This window comes from Gadus morhua, chromosome 12 (genome assembly GCF_902167405.1).
Source record: "Gadus morhua chromosome 12, gadMor3.0, whole genome shotgun sequence".
Classification (NCBI taxonomy): Eukaryota; Metazoa; Chordata; class Actinopteri; order Gadiformes; family Gadidae; genus Gadus; species Gadus morhua.
In genome coordinates, this window is record NC_044059.1 from 22,949,284 (window position 1) to 22,975,203 (window position 25,920).

The following is a 25,920-nucleotide window of genomic DNA, read 5'->3' on the forward strand; positions in this document are numbered from 1 at the left end:
ATTTATAAAGGGGTTATAATATTCATACATCAAACCATTTCTAAAGTTTTCCAACCCTATCTGTAATATGCCAATATCGGCTGGTAAAATATTAATATATATAAATATATATATCGGTCGTGCTCTAGCTAAGAGCAACTTTTGTAGTCGCACACTTCTTTTTTTTCTTTTTATATAATTCACATATTTAATTCATTTTCACAGACAGTACTTACAGGGTTACTAGGTCATTGGATACAAAAACACATAACACAAAATTCATGAATTTCACAGCTTCAATTTCATGGAATCATGACGGCATACACTAAATTAATTTCCAACTCTCAAGAAAAAATAAATAAATAAATTCATCAACCATTCAAAAAACTAAAGGTTAGTTAGTGACAAAAAAAAGAAGTTGTATTTGCACACTTCTTTGACATTTAAACATGGTGCCAAAAACGGGGTCCACCGTGATAGACTAAAAGGTCTGATGCTAAACTGGAATAGATTATTCACCCACGAAGATGACCTAGTGCTACAGTCACACGCACACGGTAGTCACAGACTTGGATGTGCAAACACGTATGCCAAGGAAGCACCACAAGTCATTTGGGACCATATGAGTTGGCCTCTTCAAATTAACTTTATTCCCCATGGTTCAGAACCACTAGGAGCTCTGAATGAGGAGGTGAATCCGAGGTGCTGGAGTCAGTACCTGGCTAAAGATCGAGTGCAATTTCAGAATTTCAGTCGGCCAGCATCTTTTGACAGCTCAAGTCCACCAGCTCTGACGGCATCGGCCTCTGCCCTGGAGATACATGGTGAGGAGCAAGCCCATGGTGTGACAGCCCATTATCCAACATTCACTAGACACACAGTTTGTGTGTGTGTGTGTTTAGTGAATGTCCCAACAGGCTGGAAGACTTCACACATCATCCCACTACCTACGAAACCCCACCCCACACTCGCAACCACACAGGCCGTGATCACATACACTCTCACATGGATTTGGCTATCACACACACAGATTGGGATAAATGGCCCTGTATGTGTACATGTAGGCCTATGTGTTTATATATGTAAGTATGAAAGTATGAAAAACAAATGATCTTGTGTGTCAGATAATATTTGTTTTGGTAGTTGTGAAGCAAGAACATTTTGTTCTTGTTTGTCTGAATGGGCAAAGTATTATTATTGGTATTATTATTAAGCACACATGCGTAATACATTATAATTGATAAACATCATGTAAACAGTGACACTACAATAATATTTGAAAATAATAAACGAGTATAAGACCAAACTTGGTTGTCCTTAACTGTGTAAATGCCTTCGATAGCTTTACTTCAGCTCTTCAGCAGACGTGAATGTAGATCAAAAATTCACCGTCGGACGAGGATATTCTGCCGCTCGCTCTTCCCCCGCTCCCTATTGGTCCGTACGCGCTGACAGGAGAGGAGGGAGGAGGGGGACACCGACTTCAAATACACTGGATCTGAACAGAGTAAGCTGGTTCTCGCCTCGGCTTAAACTAGGTTACACACGCTACCGTTTTTAAGTTTTTTTTCATATTACGCACTGAAAGGCATATCGACTGAGTGCGCACCGGACGAAAGTGACGTAGGCGCAACGGCAAAGTAAAGAGTCAACAACCCCAAAAGAGGGCGAGCAGCATAAACGCACGCTGAATAAAAGACACGGACCGCGACCGTAACACGTATCGGGGTGCAGAGTCAGACCTGCCTGTCCGAGGAGAACAGAGGAATTCACCCATCAGCCAGAGGATCTCCCACTGTTCGGTCAACATGGGGAGCTTTTAATTTGTGGTCGCTGGAAACACGCGGGGCGGCGGGACTTCCCTTTGTTCCCACGTGAGGACGGTGGATGCGTTGTGGAGGAGATTTTGGAGGGTAATTAAGCAATCTGTTTTACTATTATTTTATATGCTTATTTTATCACCGGACGTTTCTGAGTAGGCTATCTGTATGTTCATCGTTTCCTTTAAGATACCAGAGTAAAACGAATAATGGTTCAAATGCAGCACCATCAGAACATAGAGATGGCTTTAAAAATATATAATGTAGAGGTTGTATGGAGAGACTTTGACTGATGGATTTCCCCGTACAAGTTGGGACAATGTTTTACTTTGATTTCTTCCCATTTTACTTGAATTGGAACAACATGATAGCATATATATATTATTCTGTAATGTAATGTTTATTTTTTGTCTACCAACGGTTCCAAGGGGTAAAACAATCCAATTTATGTGAACAATGAACTTTTCATATTGTAATATTAATTCGTTATTTCGTTGATTCAAAATATTTTGCCATTGAGCTACAACATGGCTGTTATTGATATATATTATAAAATAATATATATGGTACCTAACAAAAAGGTATCCACAGTCTGTTAATGCCTAATCATAATAACATAATACATCAAGGAGCAGAACACAGAAGAGATCCAAATTGACTGATAACCACTGAGTGAATACAAAGCATCTCTCTCCTTCACCCATCTTTGTGATATCCCTATCAATAACACTTTAATTTTATTGTTTCCCCATATATGTCAAAATAACTAATGTTGAGTCCTTTCCATCACAAACCAGTCTGATCTTATCTGTGTGTGGGCCATAACACTTCTTTTTGGCAGTTTTGCACTCAACTTGCCTCTCTCACTCTACCATCTCTCACTTTACCATCCTAGCCTACGCACAGCAGTAGCACTGAGCCATAACCCATCTGTATTTTGTATTTTCACATATACAGTATATATTTATATATCAGGGCCGGAACATGCTTCTTGATGCAACTTATTTATAAATGTCTTGCTTCTCTAGACCAGCTCTCAAAAATCAAGTAGCTGAGAAAACTTTGTTCTTTGATTGTATATTTATAACTTCATATGAAATGGAAATTTCTTGGCTCTTTCGTCAACTTGACAAGCTGAGACTTCATTAATGGTCTGGTGGTAGTTTGAAGACTAGGGCCAAACAACAGTGACTACATCAATTCATTAATAAATAATGCAATTGCAGTATTGTAAGATCACTGTAAAATCCAACCAACTTTAAAATCTGTTTAAAGTCAACTTTAAAATCAGCAATGAGGGATTGTTTCTTTTTGAGGTTGTAATGCTCACAAAAATGAAAAGAACAAGGAAACACTGGTTCCTAGAACACTGTTTCGGACAGGTAGAGTTGAAGAGGTAGGGCTACCATTATTCTTTCATTATTTAAAAATAATCTTGTTTTGATGAATCATCCGAGTTTTATGCAGGCTGAAGCGTATAAATAGTAAGTGGTTCCTGCCAAGATATTTTTTAGAAAACTTGGCAGTGATGTGCTCAAAAGGCAGTGCTCCACTCAGAATACAGCATTTGAGCCAAACGCCTATTCCTCACCTGCAATAGATGGACATTGTCTGGGTTCGATTTCTGTTCTTATATAATTCTAATAAATGATAGCCTACAGATAAAAAAAATATGTTTGCCGGCTTTTATGTATTTTGTGGCGACAATGAATTCCATTCTTAAGCTATTTCTCTTCAAACAACAATAACAGAATGTCAGGCTATGTGCAAGGTAGTGACGATTTGTTCAGGTTGTGGTGTGTTTATGTATTATGTAAGTACGATTCTTTATATATTCTTTGTCATGGAGTGTGTGGGATGTTGTGGATGAATGAACCGTAAGCCTCAAGGTTTCAATAGGCTGTGTGTGTGTGTTTGTGTGTCTGTGTGTGTGCTCAACCATCACAGTAGGAGTCCCTGCGCTCTCTGCCACAAAACAACACTTCTCAAGACATGCCAGCGACATATTGCTTTTTTGGATAATCATTTTGGCTTTTATCTATTTTGGACGCCGAGCTACCGACTATGTATTCATTAAAAACTTTGTTCATCTTTTCCTTCAGGATACATTGGATTCTTCAGTACATTGATTGGGCTGTAATGTCCCCATAAACCTATACCAGGGTCTGAAATAAAATGCAGCATATTTCGGTGCACGGATTCCCAGATGAACACACCAGTTATACACCGGCCAGATCCAGGAGAGACGTTATTACCTTAACCTACGGGATTAGAGGAACTACACAAACACTTGGGGAGTAATCTCTATGATTTAATCCTTGCCTGTACATCAGAGACCAGCTAATGGGTTAGGTCATCATTTTAACACACATGTTGCATGTACCAAGCTATCTAGTACATATGTGGTTTGTCATATTATATCATAGTCATATTGATTGATTGATATATACTTTAATGGGCAATTTTTCTTGGACTCAGCTGCATACAAAGCACAATAAAAAACGAAGCCCATTGCAGACATACAGCATAAATATATTGTGTGTGTGCGCGTGTGTGCGTGCGTGCGTGCGTGCGTGCGTTACGGTCATAGTGTTTTGTTTGTGTTTATCTGGGTTCTCTCCCAAGATTGCCACCCTTCCCCCCTCCTCCTTGAACTCTAGCAATCAGTTGGTGGAGTGCACCTGTGCTCAGCAGAGTGGAATGAATACAAGATGGGAGCAGACGGGAGCACAGGGCCAGTGGGCTGTTCTGTAGTCGACACACTGCTTATGTGCATACTAGTGATGTTATGTTTCATGGAACTGATAAAGTGAGCTACTTTGGTTAGATAGTATTTAGTTGTAGTTTGGTGATTAGTTGTTTTTTGTTTTGCGCTTTCCCCTTTTTGGAAATTGATTCTTATCTTGTCTTATCTCATTTAATAAACCTGTTGTTTACCGTCTTAGTCTCCTTGTCCACTGGAAAAACATTATTTGTTACTCCCCTGATCCCCTGGACAGTAACTGGGGTTGTAACAAAAATGCTTCATAATTTTACCAATGTTCAAAAATTCACCATTATTGGTTTTAGTGTTGTTGAGGTAAAGAATTAGGTATTTAACATTGAGTTTAGTGTTGCTTTAGGTAAAGCTTTAGCTATTAAACATTGAGTTTAGTGTTACTTTAGGTAAAGCATTAGATATTTAACATTGAGTTTAGTGTTACTCTCTGGTAAAGAATTAGGTTTAGACATGCCAGACTTTAATATGGATTTTATCAAGACTCCTAAATTTCCATTCCAACATTTCAAGGGTCAGAAACTATTTTGTAGTTGATTAAACATGTTTTCTTCACAGATGTACTTAAGTGGATATTTGGTTTTAACGGTTTGGTGGTAGTAGCAGTGGTAGTAGTATAAAAAATAGTATTGGAAAGTGGCTTGTTTGAAAGTGTGTGAATGCAACCAATTATGCTGCTTATTGGAAAACAAAAATTCAATAATCACAGCTGTGCCTTGAATATAGCTGCTGCAATTACAGTTGTCTGACAGCACAAAATGACTCTATGCTCTCTTTCCCTTTTTCACGCACACACACACACTTACACACACTTTTCTACTCTCCAGTGCCTAATCACCATCCAACATAATATAGAAAATTACTCTTGTTATTTTGGGTTGTGGGTATTTGCCGGACATGTGATATTGATCACTCCCTCGAAAGCCCACTCAAACTGCACGGATAACTCGGGTATACTGAATGTACCAAAGATTAAACCTGTGAAGGTGTGGGAGAGGTATACCAACTAGAGAATGGATTAAATGTCTAGAGTTGGTGTCAATCAGGTGGGTAGATGTAGAAATGATTATGTAGGGATCGGCCCTTTCTCTGGACAAATTATATATGTCTCAACCTGTATGAAAATCGAAAGCGCTATAAATCGTATTCATTTATTTTTCTGAACTCTACATTTTGGGACTAAACGACTAGTGGGAAGTCAAGGACTTCATAGCTATCAGAACATGCTGCATACACGATAGGATACACAGTCAAAGATTCAGTTTTCAAATGTCATTACATTTTCTTCTTAGCTGCAACAATGTTGTTCCATGAGTTATCTTCCCCCCCTGTTCTGTAATGTAATCCTCTGAATGCAAAGGCAAAATAATGATTTTTGAGTATGACAAAAGTTGTAATGTTGTAAAAAGCCTCAACTAAGTTGGAGGAAATTGACCACGTCTTAATCATGGACCAATGGCCAAAGCTGTAGAGGTAATTTGTTCGGTGCCTTAATTGATAAACAGTAGCTGATTAATTTGTGTTCAACTGTTAGCAGCCTCATTCATGGAAAATGAACATGAACTTGGTTTCCCCAAACAGGGATCAAGCAGTCCTCTGTTATAGCAGAACTTCAGAGTGGATAAGGCACAGAGCCTGGGGCGGGAACTAAGAACTACAAGGGGCACAGTTACTCCCCTTGCACATTGTTACCGAGATATTCTACTGAAGAAAACCAATTTGCACGTGTGGAACAGTCTACACTGTGTTGTTTGAGAACTTTACAAAAACTTTTTTCGACGTTTCCTACTGGTTACAAAGTTTTTGTTTGACAATTTCAGATCACCCACAACCTCAAACAACACAAGACGGCAATTGGTAAAAACCAAGTGAAATTACCCGTTCCCCCAGATTTGAGCTTGTTTTCTAGCTAGATATCGGTTGAATTGTCCAGATACATTTGATCATGTCACACTAAGAACTGGATAAATGTGGACCAAGATCTCAAACGGATGTGATGGAAGCACTGCGCGACTTTGCTCCTGTCCAGCTCCACCATACAATTCTGAACAGGGCAGCCATGCCGCAGACTTGTCGTTCAGACAATATCTTGAATAAACTAATACTAAAACTTCTAAAATGGTTCATTTTAATTTGCACACGTATGTTTAAACCCCCCAAATACAACTATTTCATGGCTGTAGGATCCAATCATTGGGCGAATCCGACTCGGTCACGGCAGAGCTTCAATGTAAGTTCCAATCAAGACACACGGCTTTGGACATATGGGGGTTGGCTACTTCAAGTTACCATAAAACAAAAACATTGCTTTGGGCATTGTGCAAAGTGTCAAGGAAATGTCACAGCAGCACCAGCGCTAATCATTATCATGCAAAGAATAAACGCACGCACTGAACTGCATTTAATCAGTGAGTGGGAGAGCCTCGGGAGAACACGAGGAACTAATGTACATGAACAAATGCAGTGACGTAAAACCAACAAAATGTGTTCAATATGGAAACACTTTGGTGGAAAGTTGTAATTATTTTAGCGTAAATAGCTTTCAAATGAAAATAGCAGGTTAAATAAGAAATTATTTCAATCGTCTTCTTTAGCCTTGGAAACCTTCCCAAGGTTTCTCTGATGGACCTCCTCAGACTTTATGCAACAGGGATATTCAACAATCAGGGCTCGAAGTTGAAACACTATTTTCTGTAATCGTACGAAGATGGCTCTCATTTCCCAAACATACTCACCCAGAGATTGCACAACAAATTGAAGCTGTCAAAAATAAACATTTTGAGTCTTTGACTGAAGCATTATTTTTCTGTCTTCCATAAACTCAAATAAATTGACCACAAATAGCCAGTCCTGATGCGAATTGTTGAGTGCACGATTCATCAAGTTTGGTATGTTGCTATTTGACGAAGGTCTTTTAGGTTTTTTAATTAACATGGTAGATGGGTATTTTAATTGCGCTGTTGAGTCATCCAACCGGTTCCCTCTTCTTCTTTCTAGCATGGTCGTGAAAGTAGAATAACGGACTCGAAATGGTAGCAACTGCATAGGAAGTAATCTTTAAGCAATGACTAGTCAGTAATGAATTATGAAATGTTCCATCTCAATAATAACGGCATCCATTCTTCACGATTATCCCTGCCAAACATTTACTTTAGTCCAATCGGATTTGCCGTCACCTCAATCGCAGAAATGCCTTAATGTTCTTGTCAATATCTTGCCTGAATATCTTGTCTTGTAGGTTTCGGCAGACATTTTAGGAGCACCTCTTAAACAACAATTGTGGTACTATGGCAACTGAAATAAACATGTAAAAAAACAACAGCACCCCTGGGAGATTAGGAATTTCAATGGAAATCTTGTCGCTTTTGCTCAATTTGGTTTTGAACGATGAAACGAGAAGCGATTGAATCGAGTCCAGCCAGACGGCACTGAACGATGTTGATAAACTGCTCTCTTGGACTAGGCTGCCTACTTAAAAGACTAAAAGTCTTAGTCACAGTCCTGGTGGATTATATATAACTGGACAGTATGAATGGACAGGGAAGAATGTAAATATTAAAATGGTCATTGACATTGACATTTGAAATGTCACTGACCTTTATTTTTGCTCAATACGATCAAAGAAATTATTTCTGTAACATCCTATTAGGCTTAGATAGCTTACCTACATACAAGTGGAATGCTGAATCAATGCATTAATCAATATTTGATCATTTATTAATGTTTACTATGGTGGTAATGCATTGATGAGAGGTTTTGTAGCGTGGACCGCACTAGTGTGGAACGTGCGTGTAATATAACAGTCTCAAGGAATCTGTTCAAATATACAGAAAAACTTGAAAGGTTTGATGTATCACCTGTAGGAACCGATCCTGTGCAAAGAGTCTGTACGTCCATCAGTATTCCAATATGCTGGTATACTTGGTCCCGAGTTCACACCCTAAGATGCACCCCTGCACAAATGGGCTGAGCAAGAAGGCGTGAAGGAGTGTACTTGGTCAGATGCAGAACAGAACAGTACTTGGGCTGAGACTGATGCTGTTTCACAAGTCCACAACCACAGACGAGAACTGAGTGGATTGAGAACGGGCTAGTGTGTGTGAAATGAGTGCACAGCGTTGGACCCATTGTGAGCCTTCGGAGCTCGTCATGAATACAACTATAGTTGTATTCTGATGAATAATTAACCTTTTGTGCTGCTCCTTTTGTTTTTTCAGGCAATTTCAGGCAATTAGCGGACGCTTTTATCCAAAGTGATTTACAATAAGTACCCTTGTCAGAAGAAAGAGAAACAATATGTTGCTGTCGGTACAGTAAGATAGCTATGATAAGATGCTAAACAATGTTAAGTTCTATTTTTAAGTGCAAGGACGTCGTACAACATATACTCCACATACACACACTCCATGCCTCTGCTCCCCTTGATTTTTGGAGCAAGGTCTCCCCAAACATTGTCATTCAACCAGAATCCTTAGGAATCAAAGAGGGATGGTTAATCTGCATGAAGCCGACAGCATCACGAATTTCGGTTCATATTTGTAGCGCAACCCACTAAGTATAATCATATTACTGGAAGGGAGCAAAGCAAACGGAGTATGGATGTAGTTGGGCTGTATTTCTTTGCTCTCTTCACTTAGGACCCGTCTATTTTGGCTGCTTAAATCCCCTAAAAATGTCACGTCTGTCACAACCTTTAAAAGATAACGAGAGCATGCTTTTTGTAACGGATATGTCTGATGTTATTCCTCTATCTCTCTCTCTCTCATTACTCTCCCTCTTAGGCAGAGGATTGAACTGAAAACACTGTTGCTTAGTTGAGTCCATTAAGAGTTCTCCCTAAGAGTGTAATATTGTTTTCACCAGCTTCTTTTCCTTTTTAAAGCTTCTGAGAGCGGTAATGGGTACATGGCGTTAGGGCACCTATTAGCCTCGAGTTACTCGATGTACTCCTCACCCTCCACTGTCCGCTCTGTAGGGATGGAGGGGCCGCCATGGCCCCGCCTCGACACAGAGAGCAGACCAGAGGACACAAGCTGTGCGACCGGCTGAAATGTTGCTGACATTCATTCTTAAGGTCCTTTCTTCGGTTACGTAACGAATAAATTACCAACCACGTCAACCATTTTTGGTGTCATATTTGGGCCAATTTCAAAAAAGAATCGCGCCAGTGAAACAGACATTCAGCGCTCGAGCTCTTACAACTTGGCCTAGTGAAGAAGAGCTAATGCTCAGTCCTTTCACCAAAATATGTCTTCAGAGGATTCAATTATAATGAGAATCCTGACTTTAACTATTTAACTCAAGTCGCGGTTATGATATTAGGGTGTATGTCCTGCAGTGTGCATTTTTGGTCATGAGAAATAAATATAATTGTGAAATAACCCACACCTTTATTGACTGTTCCTTAGAAACTCCCTGAAACACATCCTAGAGTTGAATAAACACACATAGATGAGGATGGACCTTTACATTGGCACACAAGCACCCTTAGAGCTAGTGTTTGTATAGCTGCCTGCCCATCCAGCCAGGCCACAGAGCTGTGTGTGTGTGCACGGCTGTTACCGGTGTTTAACTGGTGTGTTCAGTTAAACACCTTTCATTTATTCACGGAAATAAACACAATCAAACACTGTATCCATGTGTGAATTGCACATGAGGCCCACTCCTGTGGCAGGTGTGATGATGGTTGTAGTGGGTGGATGGTTCTCTCTCTCTCTCTCTCTCTCTCTCTCTCTCTCTCTCTCTCTCTCTCTCTCTCTCTCTCTCTCTCATATTACTTAAACAAATATATTATGTAATTGCTTCTTGGACAGTGAAAACAGTTAAGGGCAGAAAATTTGGTTCACTTTAGGTAGCGTAGACTAAACACAGAACACTATCTGAGAACATTTCCTCCTTATGAAGGAAGTGTTCTCAAGGAAAAAGTGGAGTGGAATTGTGCGAAAACCTTTTTCCTTTTCCCCTATGTGGTCTACAGTCTGTCCGTTCTCAACCAGAGCTCTTTCCAGATTTTGTTCTCAAGTTTCTCACATTTGTACAGAAAACCTTTACCGGTCCAGTGTGTTTAATTTTGTAGAAACCAGCATTGAGGTAGAAGATTTCAACCAACTGAATATCTCCCTCACCCCTTCCTTTCCAGTGACAAGCTGGCCTGTATTATGTAAGGTGACAGTTATTGCCGTTGGAATTTTAATCACACCAAGAACGATTTTTACCCATTTAACAAATGGCAGTCAAGTAATTTGTTGTTGTCTGATGTAACAGAACATGGCGGAGGATACGTTTCTCAACATGGTCACATGTTGAGAAACGTATCATATTGCATCCATAGTGGTAAACTTATAACCCTATGTTTATCTCCAGCTGCTAAATGTCTTTATCACTCCTTTTGACAGCACTCGGCGCTACAGGCCCATGCACTGTGGTGGTGGGCTGTGTGGATGTGGGGGGCTCCGTCTAAACCGGTCGTTGTTTTTTAAGTCTACATATGAGAGCGGGTTAAGTTTAGCACATAGCATTGTGTGTGTGCAATGTGTGGAGCTCCTTCTGAACCGGTGGTCGGTTTTGCTGTTCACGTCCGAGAGAGGGTTGACCTTCAAGGGCCCCTATAGTATAAGTAAGATATAGTCATGAATATTATACTCCATTTCTGCCAAGTCTGTTCGCTACAAAGACTAACAACACATTAAAGCGGCACACAAATGAAACTGAGGGACGGTACATCTCCGGTTAAAACTTTTGATAGCATCACTTCTGACAGCTGAGGACTGTGGTACTCATGCTGTCAAAGCATCTCTACTTATTGACCAACAGTTGGCAAGACTCCACACTTATGTCTGGAGGCGCTTGTTGTGAGCTCATGAGATTTGGGACGGCTATGTGAGGTTAAAATGCAGCTTAACGGCAGACTATTTCAATGCCGTTTGTTAAGGACCGTACATGGAACAGGTCCAGTTATTGATCTGCATTCACTCTGCTACAAAACCGATGTACAATGTGTTCCATTTCTTTTGTTTCCCGAACAGAGGAGCTGCAAAAGTCACGTACAATGTTCAACCCATTTCACCACCTTTTCCACAATGCTAATTAACGAGGGGCATCTGTTTTGCGATTTATTTCCTGTTTGAATGAGTCATTAATTACCCTACAGGCCGTGTAACGTGGACAGTGCCTCATACGTAGACAAGACCAATGAGATCCTTCGATGATGTGTCACGTGTGTCCTGCATTGCTCTTCTAGTGAATGGTCCGGGCAGTGGATCACTCTCAGCTCACAAGCTTGTCTTTTAAATTTCTAAAAACATGAAGCAGTAATGGAACCCTCTTCTGATGTGATATCCTAGTTCTATCCCAGGCACTCTGCACATAGACTGCCTGTCAAACATCAACAACATGAACATCAAGTTCAGCATCAAGATCAAGTCACATAAACGGGGCGGGGAGTGCGAGGGATTTTATTAACGCACAAAGATTTGGTGATCCTGAATCAAAAACTCTGAATGTGATCAAACACACAGAGGACAGGAGAGATGGACACAGTGGACAGCAAAGAGACGGAAACCGATGTTGATAACATTGGCGGAATGAAGTCACCATGACCTAGACACAGAGCTGGAGATATAAGAGATGAATGAAGATACAGCTATCAATAGGAAAAGAGATGCTTGAACACACACATTTAGAGATTTGAGCAGAGATGATTGAAGATCCATCTAGAGCCATGAGAGGACATACTTCACACAACGCTAGAGATATAATAGATGAATTAAGATGAATCTAGAGAAATGAGAAGAGGTAAATGAAGATGCATCTAGATATATGAGAAGAGATTAATGAAGATGCGTCTAGAGATATGAGAAGAGATACTTCCCACACATAAGAAGAGCTGAATAAAGATGAATGTAGAGATATGAGTAGAGATGAATGGACACACACAACTATATATATATTAAGAACCCTCCGATACATTGAGAAAGGGAGAGACATTCACGGGCAGACAGGCGGTTGCCAAGATGTCTTATTAGATGTAACCAGACAGATAGTTGAGACCCATGGGACACGTCATACCGCTTGAGCATCTGTTCTTGCCAGCAGGCCGTCTGACTGACTGGCTGGGCGCCTTGACTCAGTCAGTTGGGCCATACAAGTCGGGCAGCAGCTTGTTATCTGGGAATCTGTCAAGCAGATGGAGAAAACATGCATTGTGAAAGCCAGGGCCATCGTCAGGTGGGCTCAAGTGCTATGGCAGCAACCGGAGGCATGACAGAATACGCCTGGGCTTTGGCTACAAGGACAAAGCCAGCCCGCATTAAACCAAACGCCCACACCTTCCACACAGTGTGAAACGGTGGGCCTTTGGTTGAAGGGATTCTGGGATGCTTTCAGGTGGGTAATTGACTATCGGGCGAGTGTTGTAATAAAGGAAAGTAAAACCTTTGTTCTTGCCTCCGACACACCGTTTTTGCCTTTTTTTGTCGCATCTAGGTGACACTAGATTTTCTCAGACTTCCTTCACACTGGATGGACGCGGGTGATGCATTCTGTCAATATTGGGATCTATGACTGCCTTTTCTTGATCAGCTTTTGGATATTTTACCTGTAGACAAGACGGGAATCCTCTCTGCTAGTTATAGTACATGCTGCTCTAACGGACCCCCCCCCCCACACACACACATGCACACCCTGGCGGTTTGTTTTCATTTGGATTCGCTGTGCGTTCATATTTTCCTACTTACAGCTTTAATCTGGCAAACATCAAGGCAACAAAAAAAGGCAAAATGTCTGGAAGTCCATCTGTACTTAAAACAATTATTTTGGCCGTCTGTCTTACTCTACTTTTTGGAAATTGAGTTTATGAGCAATAGCAATCTTTTTTGCTCTCCATAGAGACGGGCAGAATTAGCTCCCTAGATGTACTTGGCTCTTAAGTCAATCTTCCCTGCTCCTTTTTGAATGATTAGAAAAGGGAGAATTAAACCGTGCCAAGCTATTAAGCCCGGCTTTTAGCTTCATCAGGTGGATTTGCTAAATGTGTCCATGAAAGGAGCTGTTGGAATAGGGAATGGTCAGGGCAGGCGGGAGAGGAGGGAAGCGGAACTAAAGATTATCTTTGTAGGAAAGATGCGACACAAAATTCAAGCCAAGCTAATGCAGATATCAAGACCGTTGGTGCGTGTATGTTTGTATTTGGGTGAACTTTTATGTAGAATTCCTTTTATTTTAAATTAGTTTTTTATGGCTGCAGTTGTGGTTCGGGGATATTCTTATTATACATTGCATGACATTACCTACAATAGTACCGAGTCATTATTTGTTTACATCCCCTATTGGTAATTTCCCCAACTGGTTTTTAGATATAAATAAAAATGTATCCTGGTGGTCGATTTATTATTATTATCTTTCCTAATCAACCGACAGGGTGGCAACACTGCAGGCAGATAGCTCCCTATTTCCCATTCGGACTCCTCCATCGCTAGCATATCACTGATAGGACTTTGAGGTTTATCTTCTTACCCATGATAACGCAAGCAGACGGATGACTAACTGGTGGAATGCCTGTAAGTCTAGGCCTTACTTAAGCTTGCATTTGACCCTTTAATATTTTGATCTCCTAAGAAAATTCCTAAGAAGTCTCTCTCCCACGACCTGTCCTTTGATCAAGGCTCATCACTTTGGCAATATCACCTCGATGGTCTAAATACTCTCTGTCGCACTGAAGACCTGAGATGTGTCATTTCCCCGCCGACGCCAGAGGCAGCGAGCGGCACAATCATCTCCGCCTCATCGTGCGGCTTACACTGGTGCTCTGACAGGCGGGCTTGCCACCGCGCTGAGAACAAAGGCCCGCAGATGAGGTCGCAGCTCTCCGTGGCTGTCATCAAGCCGATGCGTTGAATGGCAAGCAAAACACATTTTTAAGAGCCCAACGGATGGTTCTGTTTTTGGTCATGAACTCTATTTTTTTTATTGTGTTATTATCTTGGAGTTCTTTTACGATGCCTTCAGGAGTCGTTGTGCTGCGCATTCAGGAGCAGAACCATACTTCGGGGAAGAGTCTGTTTTTATGCTGTATTTCTAGTTGTTTTCAAAGGAACATCACAGTGAAATCCCATAATACTATGTCCCATATGGCTATATCTCACAATGCACCTGTGTGTGTGTGTTTGTATGTCTGTGTGTATTGCTGCCCTAGGAAGAATACAGTGGAGATATTCCTTCATATCTAATCTCTCTGTAGTATTATCAGTAGTACATTGGGTGTGTCATTTTATTTGTTTTAATGTTACGGTAAAGGTACGTTGTCTTGGAACACATGCATGCCGTTTTTATAGTTCTAAATCTTTTATTTGCACTACAATACCAGAGCATAGACTAGAGCACCACGAGCCCTGACAGTGTGTCCTCAAGATCCACAGGTGACTGCTCTGTTTGGATCATTGAATGCACATTGCCAGTTTTTTCTTTTTTAAAGGCGTCCTTGAATGGCCTGAGCCAATATTTGGTGTGTGTGTGTGTGTGTGTGTGTGTGTGTGTGTGTGTGTGTGTGTGTGTGTGTGTGTGTGTGTGTGTGTGTGTGTGTGTGTGTGTGTGTGTGTGTGTGTGTGTGTGTGCGCAAGCGCGTCAGGTGTGCGTTGTGTGTGTGTGTGTGTGTGCAAGCGCGTCTGGTGTGCGTCAGTTGTGTTTGTGTGTGTGTGTCCGTGTGCCAGAGTGTCAGGTGTGCGTCAGTTGTGTATGTGTGTGCACAAGTGCGTCAGTTTGTGTGTGTGTGTGTGTGTGTGTGCAAGTGCGTCAGTTTGTGTTTGTCTGCAAGTGCGTCAGTGCGTGTGTGTGTGTGCGTGTGCGCAAGTGCGTCAGTTGTTTGTGTGCCACGGTGTGCGGTGGATACCGGGCCTCAATGCATACAGCCAGCTCTTTGTCTCTCCATTGTTCTCGTCCATGCCAGTGTGCCCACGCCTCGTGAGCACACTGTACACCACGCCTATGATGACGGGGGGGGGGGGGTTCTGAGGAGCCCCGGCGTGCGCAGTCTCCATCTCCGAAGCTAAACCTGTTTCCGGTTGTGTTTCAGGTGTGCAGCCGAGGGCCCAGCTGCCGGACTCACAGACGGAGATCTGGCCGGAGGGATGAGGAAGAGCAAGAGTGTGCTCTCGGTGTCCCCTAATCATGTGAGTGCAGTCCGCCTGGGCACGGGGAACTCGGATGAACCGTGTGCTGTTAATCTCACCCTGAAACACAAACACAGGCAAACTTGACACTAAAACATCACAGACGTGTTAGTAAAGCTAACTCTGAACCCAATGCTTATCCAAGCAAACACTAAAACAACACAGCCTTTTTTGTAAATGGTATCAAATAGGCTTTATTTATGATGGCAGATTCATGAAGAAAAACGACTGTAAACACCAGCAGAAGGCTGAACAGCACGTGGCAAAAGATAGCCAAAGGAACAGCAGATAAAAAACAACAACATAATGGGTCAATACAATTAAATCAGCAGAGAAAGCAGCATAGGTAAAATGCTGATGTATAGCTATACATTTGTCATGTAAAATTATATTTAAAGGCTGTTTACTGAGCTGATTCCTTGAGCTTATTCCAAAGTTTAGGGGGCAATATTAATAAATGCAGCATCACCGACTTTTATTTTTAGATTTGGTTTATTTTTGTGCTCTTGAGGGAGTATAGGTTGACAGGGAGGCAGTGATGCTTGTCACAAACCATTTGTCCTTTATCCATAAGAATAAGGTCACTTTTAAGCGTCACAGGGAGCCATTTCATACCAGTTAAGACCTGAGGGATATGCTCGCTGCTCTTAGTTTTTGTCAGAGGCCTAGCAATAAGACTGTATTATAATGGAACTGAAACAGGCCAATACGATCAATTATATTCGATTATAAATATACCAATTACGTTAAAGGTCAAATGTAACTGTAATGTGGACTCCAACATGCGCGCCAGTTGTGCTAGTGGGCCCATGGTTATAAAGGAGCTACAGGGGTTTCTGTAAGATAGCGGCTATATTTTGAGTGTAACTTGTAAGAATGTCACAGTCCTTTGTCCACTATTAATAACTGAAATGCTCTGTGTGAATATCTCTTCTGGTTGACACTGAGCCTGCCTCTGTATGGGACTTGACACTGTTTTGTGTTATTTTGGAACGTGTGCTAACCAAGAAACCTAGCCCCTCTAGCATTTACGTAACTACCATTCATGCATAGTAATGGACCTGCGTCTTGAATCCATACAAAGTGAGTATATAATAATTATAATGAAATAACAAACACCTTTTATTTACTGTTCCTTGGAAACTCCCTGAAACACTTCCTACAGTTAAAGAAACAAACACATTGAGTAATGAGGATGGACCTTTACATTGGCACGCAAGCTCCCTTAGAGCAAGCGTCTGTATAGTCCCCACAAACAGCTGGCTGCCTGCCCATCCAGCCAGGCCACAGAGGTGTGTGTGTGTGTGTGTGTGTGTGTGTGTGTGTGTGTGTGTGTGTGTGTGTGTGTGTGTGTGTGTGTGTGTGTGTGTGTGTGTGTGTGTGTGTGTCCTCACGTCCAAATAACACACATACGTACACACACAGTGTGTGTGTGATTTGCACGTGAGTCCCACTCCTGTGGACTGTGGCAGGTGCAAAGAATGAGGGTTGTGGTGGGTGTTGGCTGCTGCTTGTTAGAAGATTATTTCTGGGTGGGCATTGCTCTCTCCCAGGGTCCATCCGTCTCCTTCTTTCTCTGTCCCTCTCTCTGTCTCTCTGCCTCCTATTCTGTCTCTCTGTCTTGTTCTCTCTCTGTCTTTCTCTTCATCCGTCCCTCTTCCTCGCTGTCCCTCTCTGCCTTTCTCTGCCTATCTTCGCGTCTCCATTTCCTGTCTCTGGTAGGGAATTTATAAAATCCATCTCCGGCAGTTTTTTTATTTTCATTGGTGTTATGCAACAACAGGGCAGGCTTGCTAGGAAGGGAGAACTGCTGGTTCTCTGAGCATAGCACAGCCTCCTTCAGGTATCCCAAATTAGGCTGATGGGATCCCAGCTTGTGTCCAGACGGCTACCTAGCTGTACGATCCCAACCATGGCTCTCCATGTCTGAGTCGCTGTCTGCGACTTCCTCCTCCTCCTCTTCCTCACTCCCCTGATGCCCAACAGATGGCTACGCCTAAAGGCTATGGCCCAAGGATTGTGCTGGAAAGCCCCTGCATCAGACCCCTAGCCCTTAGGGATGCTAACTCTCTCCAGCTCGTCATACATGGCAAGCTCTATGAGGTGATGAAAACATGGGTTGGGGACCACCCCGGTTGGGTCTCAAGTTCTACCAATACAGGCCAGTCCTTAGCAGCCCCCCCCCCCCCCCCGGCTGCCCCCCTGCTCCGCTGATGCATATTTACGGTGCGTCGGCGTGCTCGACAGCAATGACCTTCAGGACCGTCACGCTGTTGCCCCAGATGTGCAGGTTAAACGGATTGGGCAGCACATCATACACCGCCCGAAGGAGGGACATAATCCAGTGGAGCTCAGCCAAGGTCACCCTTTTCTTCCCACGGAGAGCCAGAGACACCGCGGTCCCCCCTCCTGCAGGATCTCTCCTCCCCTGCAGCTTGATGCTCAGTGGAAGGGAATGCCGCACAGGGAGACCCAGGGCGGCCACAGGACTCTGGGCTGAAGGCCATGCTGACGCAGCCATGCAGTAAACCTCATTAAAGTGGCTGAGGCTGAAGCAGTGAGAGGCCTGAACTGACTTTCCTCAGGTGTCTGGATACTAAGAAGTAGGTGTTTTGAAAGGGATGGAGAGGGAGGGTGAGGCTTCATCGGTATGTGTGGGTTCTAAAACCTAACTAGGTGGTATTTACATGGCCTCAAGCCAACTGTTAACTATTAGTTGGCTCGACTCTTTCAAAGATGAGGAATTTAGCGTTTGAAGTTTGCTGCAGTCAACCAATTGCGCCATGGCATTCAGAATTATCATGACAACATCATGTGTTAAAATTTGGCTATGCAAACCATGGCTGTAAAAATAAACCCCATTTAATCCTTTGACCCAGTTAAATCGTGGTCACTTATGCTATTTCAGTGATGCTTTGCGCTGATTATGTATCCCTTTTATCGGTTTAATTTTTTCGATTTCAACTTCTATCAAACACAAAGTGTCCCAAAAATCGGTACTATCATTTCCAAAAGAAAGTACATTTTCGAACCTGTATGGTAATAACTTTCTATTAATTAATTTAAGATTATGTGCATTTCAATTGTATTATTCTTTAAGAATAGCATTTCATTACTGCCATCCCACCATAGCAGTATAATATTGGCTATAATTATAGGATGACTTAAATGGTTAAACTGTATGAAACTAACTGGAAGTATAAACTTATTCAGACAGAATAATAAAACATTATGCATCTCCGAACAGTAATTCAAACATAAATGCTTATGTGTGGAAAACTAGGAGCTAACTAAAATAAATTTCTATCATGTTAAAACATGTTGCAATTCAATACAACAGCAGGTAAGATGGCAAGAAAAATTCCTAATTGGAGAACTTCCTGGAAATATGAACCAATCAAAATGAAAACTGTTGCAAGTAAACAAGACCACACTGTTTATGTGTAATGCACTAACTCTAGAAGTCGTCCTGTGTATAGAGACTGAAACATATTGCAAATGGAAATAACAGTAGTTGAGACAACAAGAAAAATGTAAAAAAAACGAAATGAAACAAAACCATATTACAACTTGTCAGGACAGTAAATCAAGGAAAGAATTAAATATCACAAGGAACCTTATTTTTGTTCATTTTGCCCTTTCAAATCTGACATGGTACTTTCTGGGTTTTGTTTTTTTAAAAATAAAGGTGAGGGGGGTGGCCATCCTGGAATATACAAAATAAAGAAGCTAGTGCTCGGCGTGGCTTCAGCATCAGTCTTCGTGGCTACAGTTCTACTGTGAACTCTGTCTCACTGAACACTTTTCTATCCTAAAGAGAGGGGGAGCCATGTGTTCGTGCAAGAGGAATTGATACCTTGAAGCCTAAACCGTGGAACCGTTACCAGGAAATGGGGACCATAGCGGTGTTAATATTTGGGTGATGCGCCGGCCCTGGGGTGCGTGGGCGCTCCACCCACGGACGTGTCACTTAGGCCTGATGTGCCTGGGACATGCACTGTGCACACTCTGCCCGCTGAGCTTCAGAATACCACAAACCGCCGTATGAATCGTGCTCTAGGGTCCTGATTGTGTCCTTTTTGGTTAGCATTGGCTCACGCAGTTCGTTAAAAGGTCAAAAGTAATTGCTGATATAATGGTTGCAGATTGATGGTGGGTGATTTTGTCCTGCATTACAGGGAGATGGGAATTGTATTGTCTGCCAAGAAGGCGGTGTTAATGGGGTAAAAACAATTCTTGAAAAATATTGGAGGTAATTGAATAATTGAACTCGAAATGCTCCATGCTCAGTAAGCCCCTTTGCTCCCACAGCCAACGTTGTTGTTATGTATCTGAGAACGTATGCCAGAGGTCCTCCCCTCTTGAATGGAAAAGGGTGATGTCATTCTTTGTATTTCTTTGCAACTTGTACCCTTGATGTCTCAACCAAGTCAGCCATGCTTTTCTCTTTACAGTCTAGCGTGTCCCCTTCATAGTTCACTTCCTGCTGGTCTAGCCAGTGTCAGCATAAATACAAACACAAAACTAAAATGTAATTCTAATTGTACTACTTTTCAATGAAGCGTTGAACTGAAACTAAGATTTGATCGAGTGTTGTACATTTCAAATGCACATGCATCTTTGGGAACCAAGTAGTGTATGGCCTTTGATGATTTCAGCAGCTGTACAAAGTAAGCAGACATGTGTGATTTCTGTTCATGGATAAGTCCTTGATGCGTGTGTTTCTGCATGAGCTTTTGCATGAAAGGAGTTCCAGCTCATTGTATTATCACTACATGAAAGTGTGGTAATAAGGTTACTTAGCGTTGCGGTTAAGGTTTGAGGGGGGTGCAATTTTGTTGGATTTTGGCTTAGGCTTGGGGAGTTGGTCTTGCTTGCGGCAAACATTTGAGTAGGATTAGTTTAAAGTGGTATGTGTGCTTGTGTGTGGGTGTGGGTGTGGGTGTGTTTGTGTGTGTGTGCGCTTTAGTCCCGAAGCAGAGCGTTTGATTAAATTAAATAAGTGTTCATGTTATTATGTGTGTGCGTGTGTACAGGGGTGCATGTTGTGAAACTGATGGATGGGCCTTAAATAAGGACACAGTGCAGTGCACCAAATCAGACGGTCCACGTACAAACAGATATCCCCCAGCCGTGCGAAAAAGGCATGCAAGAAAAATGGACGCGAGCCCCCCATCTGCGAGTGACGAAGCAGGAGTGAGAAGAAACGGCCTCACAAGCATGTGACCGATGACGACAAAGCCTGAGGCCTGCCGGACCGCCATCCAAACCCAACTCTGCCAGATGGAAGCTCTCTGCTTGGAGCGAGGGAGATCAGCGATGAGAGCACCAATGGAATCAGAACTGTGTTCTGTCTATGTATTATAAAGCTAACACTGTGTTAAGTATTCCTATACTAATCAAGGTCAATGTCACTCAAACAAATGTGTCTCCCAAATTGATTATTGAACGCCATTTATTCATTATTTAAAATACAATTGTTGATAATTGTATGTAAGATGTCTGCCTAGAACAAACCAGATTTGTGTTGTTGCGTTGTTGACACCCATCGCCATATTTGCAGAGTGGAGTTCTCAACTGTTTGATTTCATTATTATAGCGTTATTATTTTTTATTATGTTGTTTGTTCACATAATAGCACATGCAGGACATCATGTGGAAAGCTGGGAAAATGTGTTAAACGATGTCCAATGTGTTATCAAGACTAATCTGAAATAAATTGTCTCTCCGTTATTAAGATTAAGAAGCAAAAACGAGGTAATGTTGAACATCCACGGATATAATTGTGTGTCTGAAACAAACCAAATATATAAAATGTTTCTTATTCAAATCCAACAGTTTACAATAATGGGCTATTGTTGGAGACGGAATACACTAAATGTGTTTCCTTCCATTATTTATACATTCAACCGTATGTCAGGGTCGGCCCTCACGGGCATCCAAACATATAGTCACACGGTAGTAGCACGCTCGCACGTTTTAGCCATCGCACATGTTACATTTACATTTACAGCATTTAGCCGACGCATCAATCTATCAATGTCGGTACAGTTAAGATATTCATAGTAACGGGTGATAAGCATTTACAATTGTTCGGTTAACCCATTTCCTGTACAACAAGATAGCTAGGATAAGACACTACACAATGCCAAGTACTATTTTTAAGTGCCAGTCGGAACAACATACGTGCGAACAAACAGCAATCGCGTGTGTGTGTGTGTATTGCATGCAGCCAACTCTTTATCTCTTTACTTGCCCAGTGTCAGGTTCGATGCCCTCTTGTGTCCTCACATTGCAGAACAGATAGACGTGTCCGTCCACACGTCATTAGCCTCAAAACCCAAGCACTTTTGGACACAAATTTCGACAAAATTTTTACTCCTTTTTTTTAATATTATATTATTTGACAAATGGGAGTAAATTGAGATGTTGTTATGGGGTTGCATTCCCTGTTCTTAAAGCCTGGCTATTTACTCAAATGTGTTTGCACTTTTTTCTCACACATGCTTCTTGACATGTCACTCTTGACAATCTAACAACAATGATCCTAATGTGCTGTCTGGCTCTCTCTCTCGCTCTCTCTCTCTCTCTCTCTCTCTCTCTCTCTCTCTCTCTCTCTCTCCTTTCCCTCTTTCTCTGGCCTTGAACGACTCCTTCCCTTCTCGCATTAACCACCACTAGTTAACATTACCACTAGTTGTGATCCACACTAGTTGACAATACCGGTCCAAAGGCTGCTTGACTTTCCGCTTTGTCACAATGTTTTTTGAATCTTCGCCTCATTCTAGTGGTTTTTAATTGCACCAACCTCTGAAGCGCCACACAATGTTCACTCACTTTTCTTCTTTCTCTCTCTCTCTCTTTATTTCAGTCTTTGTCTCTTCCATGTGGGCACTGTTGTTACTCTGTTGTGAGCTGGCAGGAAACGCGTCATTTGCCGTTCAAGCCTAACCCAAAACTCCTCTGGGTCACCACAAGGCAGAGTTTAACTAACCTGAAGCCTGAGGAAACAGCATTTGTGCTTCACATTTTGGGACTTTGCTTTTCCCAGATACAGTAAGATCTAAATGTATGTATAAAATAATGATCAAACCTTCAATTGCCTTTCCACATTATAAAACTATATGAATAGATACTATACAACAGAGTTTAATATGGGATATAACTAAATGATAATGTATTTTCTCTCCCCCAACTGAAACATGAGGGTGAGGCTACTGTTGAGAACCTAAACACGACCACAGCCCGGGAGTTCATCCACACCTCTCTCTAGAGGGTCCAAGGGCGTGGGGATAAGAGCGAGATAAAGACTTCGATGAACCAGATGGAAAACACATAAAAACTCTTGCCATCCTTTTAACAAGCGGCAATATATATTGAAGCTACTTCATATATATATATATATATATATATATATATATATATATATATATATATTCACATGAATAGCAATTAAAATCAGCTGTCTTAATCTATCTATTGATCTGGGGTTGGCTCCTCAGCAGGTCGTCTGGGTGGATTGGCGGTTCATCCTCTACTGACGAGCTGGCTTGATTACAGATTACTTGTTGAAATCAGGCAGACACTGGCATATGCAAGTTTATCATCTGATAGATCGTAGTTGAGATGGACCCTAACCGAAGATGACGAATCAAATACATAACGTTAGTCATAACACTTCACCGTTTTTATTAATATCCTGTGTATCTGTCAGCCTAATGGGAAATGCTATAATTTCCCTCTCCAATAAAGGTGGAGGGAAATATTAAGGTGAAAATTGGTTATTATGTGAAGGGCACAGGCTGCTGTTTCCTCCTGCGATAGTAATAATAATGTCTTCTGAATAATATGCATCATAGTCTGTGTTCAAAGCATGATGCCTGACTAAAGTGCACCTAACTTTCATCGATCATTGTAGGTCACCATTGATTACAAGCTCTGATCACATGTTGTCTTTTGGTTTTCACTGACAGGGTGGATCAATGGGGTTTTGCGGTTGTCCAATTCTTTCCAAAAAAACGTAACATACACATTTATTCATTGATGCTACACCCATTCCAACAAAAGGCCTTTTAGACATCTGCCAGTAGGCTGTGTAGATGCAGTTGATACAAGGGTGTGTTTGTATGCAGATTCTATTTTCTTTTGGACATGATTGTCAACATTTATTTTCCAAGGAACAAATTAGAGTGCGTGCTGACTCAAGGGATGACATGTTTTAGAAATGATTTGTTCTACATAAATTATAAAGACAAAGAGGAAACAAGCATTCATACTCATGCCTTTAAAAGATATTTCCATTTCAAATCAATAGGTTAATAGTATCCCAATGAACATTATGCTGTTATATTTTATAGAATGCTATTTCATCAATTATGTCTGAGGCTAATGAGAGTGCTCATTCTATATTGGTCTATTATCCAATTCTTATCAATACCATTTTAAAACAATGTTATTGTTGTTTACACAAAAACAACATTCACAATAGGCTATATTCTCACTCAACCATCGTTGTATAGAGGCAACCTATCACAACCAGTTAAGTGCTTGGTTGCTTTGGCAATGGTAAACTACAGTGCAAATCAGTTTGTTTTTCAGCCTCTGGCTCCAACAATCACCTTAACCGTTAGGGCAAAACAAATACATTCGGAGGAGAAAGGAAAAAAAGAATATCTACTAAACACCTGAACATTAAATCGTACACATACATGCATCAGAGGTTTCATGAAAACTTTAATCAGATACTTTTGACATGTCGTCTTATTGGTTTACAACTACTGATAAATAACAAGCTATTGCCAACTCGTCCCCGTTTAGAATACTATGCAAGCGCAAATACTGCTAACAAACTACAAACAACAAATCCACGATGCATAACGGTAAACTAAAGAGAAAGACTGTATTAGTTACAAATTGTTTGAACGTAAACTGTGTTTACCAACCTGAATTTCACATCTCACCCCTTCATCATTATTTAAATCCCGGTCCTATGTTTCTCTTATCTCTGATTTTCCTCACTCACCTTAATGTTTTTTAGCTGTCCCTCATTAACATTCCACGCCTAGTGTATTTAGTCAGTGTGTGTCCCTTCCTCTTTGCCTGTTGGTCTGTGTTCGTTGTATCAAGTCAAGTTTATTTTGTCTAGCCCATTTCATACACAGAACGGCAACTCAATGTGCTTAACAAAGATAAGAGGAAGTGCAAACTGTAGTTATGTAAAAAACATTAGATTTATGTAAAAAAAAAGAAAAAAAAAAAAAGAAGTGCAAAACCAAATGTGTACACAAATATACATTAGATAAATAGTTAAAAGGGCATAAAACATAAAGCACAAAACAGAAAACATGCAACAGGAATTAGCCAAAGGCTGTTGAGAACTGTTCTGTCTTAAGTTTGGTTTTAAAACTTGGAACAGTTTGGGCATTCTTTATATGTTCAGGGAGTTGATTCCTGAGACAGACAGCATGGTAGCGAAAAGCCGTCAAGCGTCCCAAATTTTCCGAGCGATATTATGGTTCCCGGTTTTCCGATACCTGCCCGGTTACTCCCGACTACGTTTTTGCCTTCTTCCTGACAGATTGTTTGCCTTGATTGTGAAATGATTTCCCCTGTACCAACCTGCTAGTAAAGACCATTCTTTCTACCCAGACTTTGAGCTCTCGAGTCGTGTAATTGAGTCCTATTTGCTCACCCAGCTGTTACACTGAATGAATAAAGGAAAAACACAATTGTAGGTCAGCTGGTCGCTTAACCGGTCAAGGAGCTGCAAGCTGAAAAGCACAACACAAGCCCACAGCTTATAAACCGGCAGGTGATCTTGTGCATGTTACACTCAAAATTGAAATACTTAGAATTGAATAGGGGGGTGACTACAAAAATGCAAGATAGAATGCATGCGTTAAATAGCATATTTAAGTAAGTGGGCATTTGCATGTAAGTATTCTATGTGCCACAAACACCCACCCATTCCCTGTTCCATGTCTATTTTCTTCAGAGCCGTATATTTTTCTTTCATCTTGTTCAGATGATATTCAATATAAGCATGTTTTATTTTGTTTGGCATTCGGGGAAGGACTGACCATCTGGCATTTGGGCAAATGCCAAAAGGTCCGTTCTGATTGTTGGACAGTCTGGCCTGCCCCAAAAAATCTTAATAGAATAACCTTTGACAAAATTTTTT

At 41.3% G+C, this 25,920-nt stretch overlaps 1 protein-coding gene across 1 annotated transcript in view; it reads left to right on the forward strand.

The window, feature by feature from the left end:
* The first annotated feature begins 1,496 nt into the window (after positions 1–1,496).
* The window catches only part of pde4ba (phosphodiesterase 4B, cAMP-specific a), a 136,362-nt gene continuing 111,938 nt past the window's right edge, over positions 1,497–25,920 (forward strand). Inside the window, exons 1-2 of the mRNA XM_030372062.1 lie at positions 1,497–1,892; positions 15,644–15,740. Coding sequence (XP_030227922.1) covers positions 1,867–1,892; positions 15,644–15,740 — 123 coding nt within the window. The 5' untranslated portion in view covers positions 1,497–1,866. The remainder of the gene's footprint in view (positions 1,893–15,643; positions 15,741–25,920) is intronic.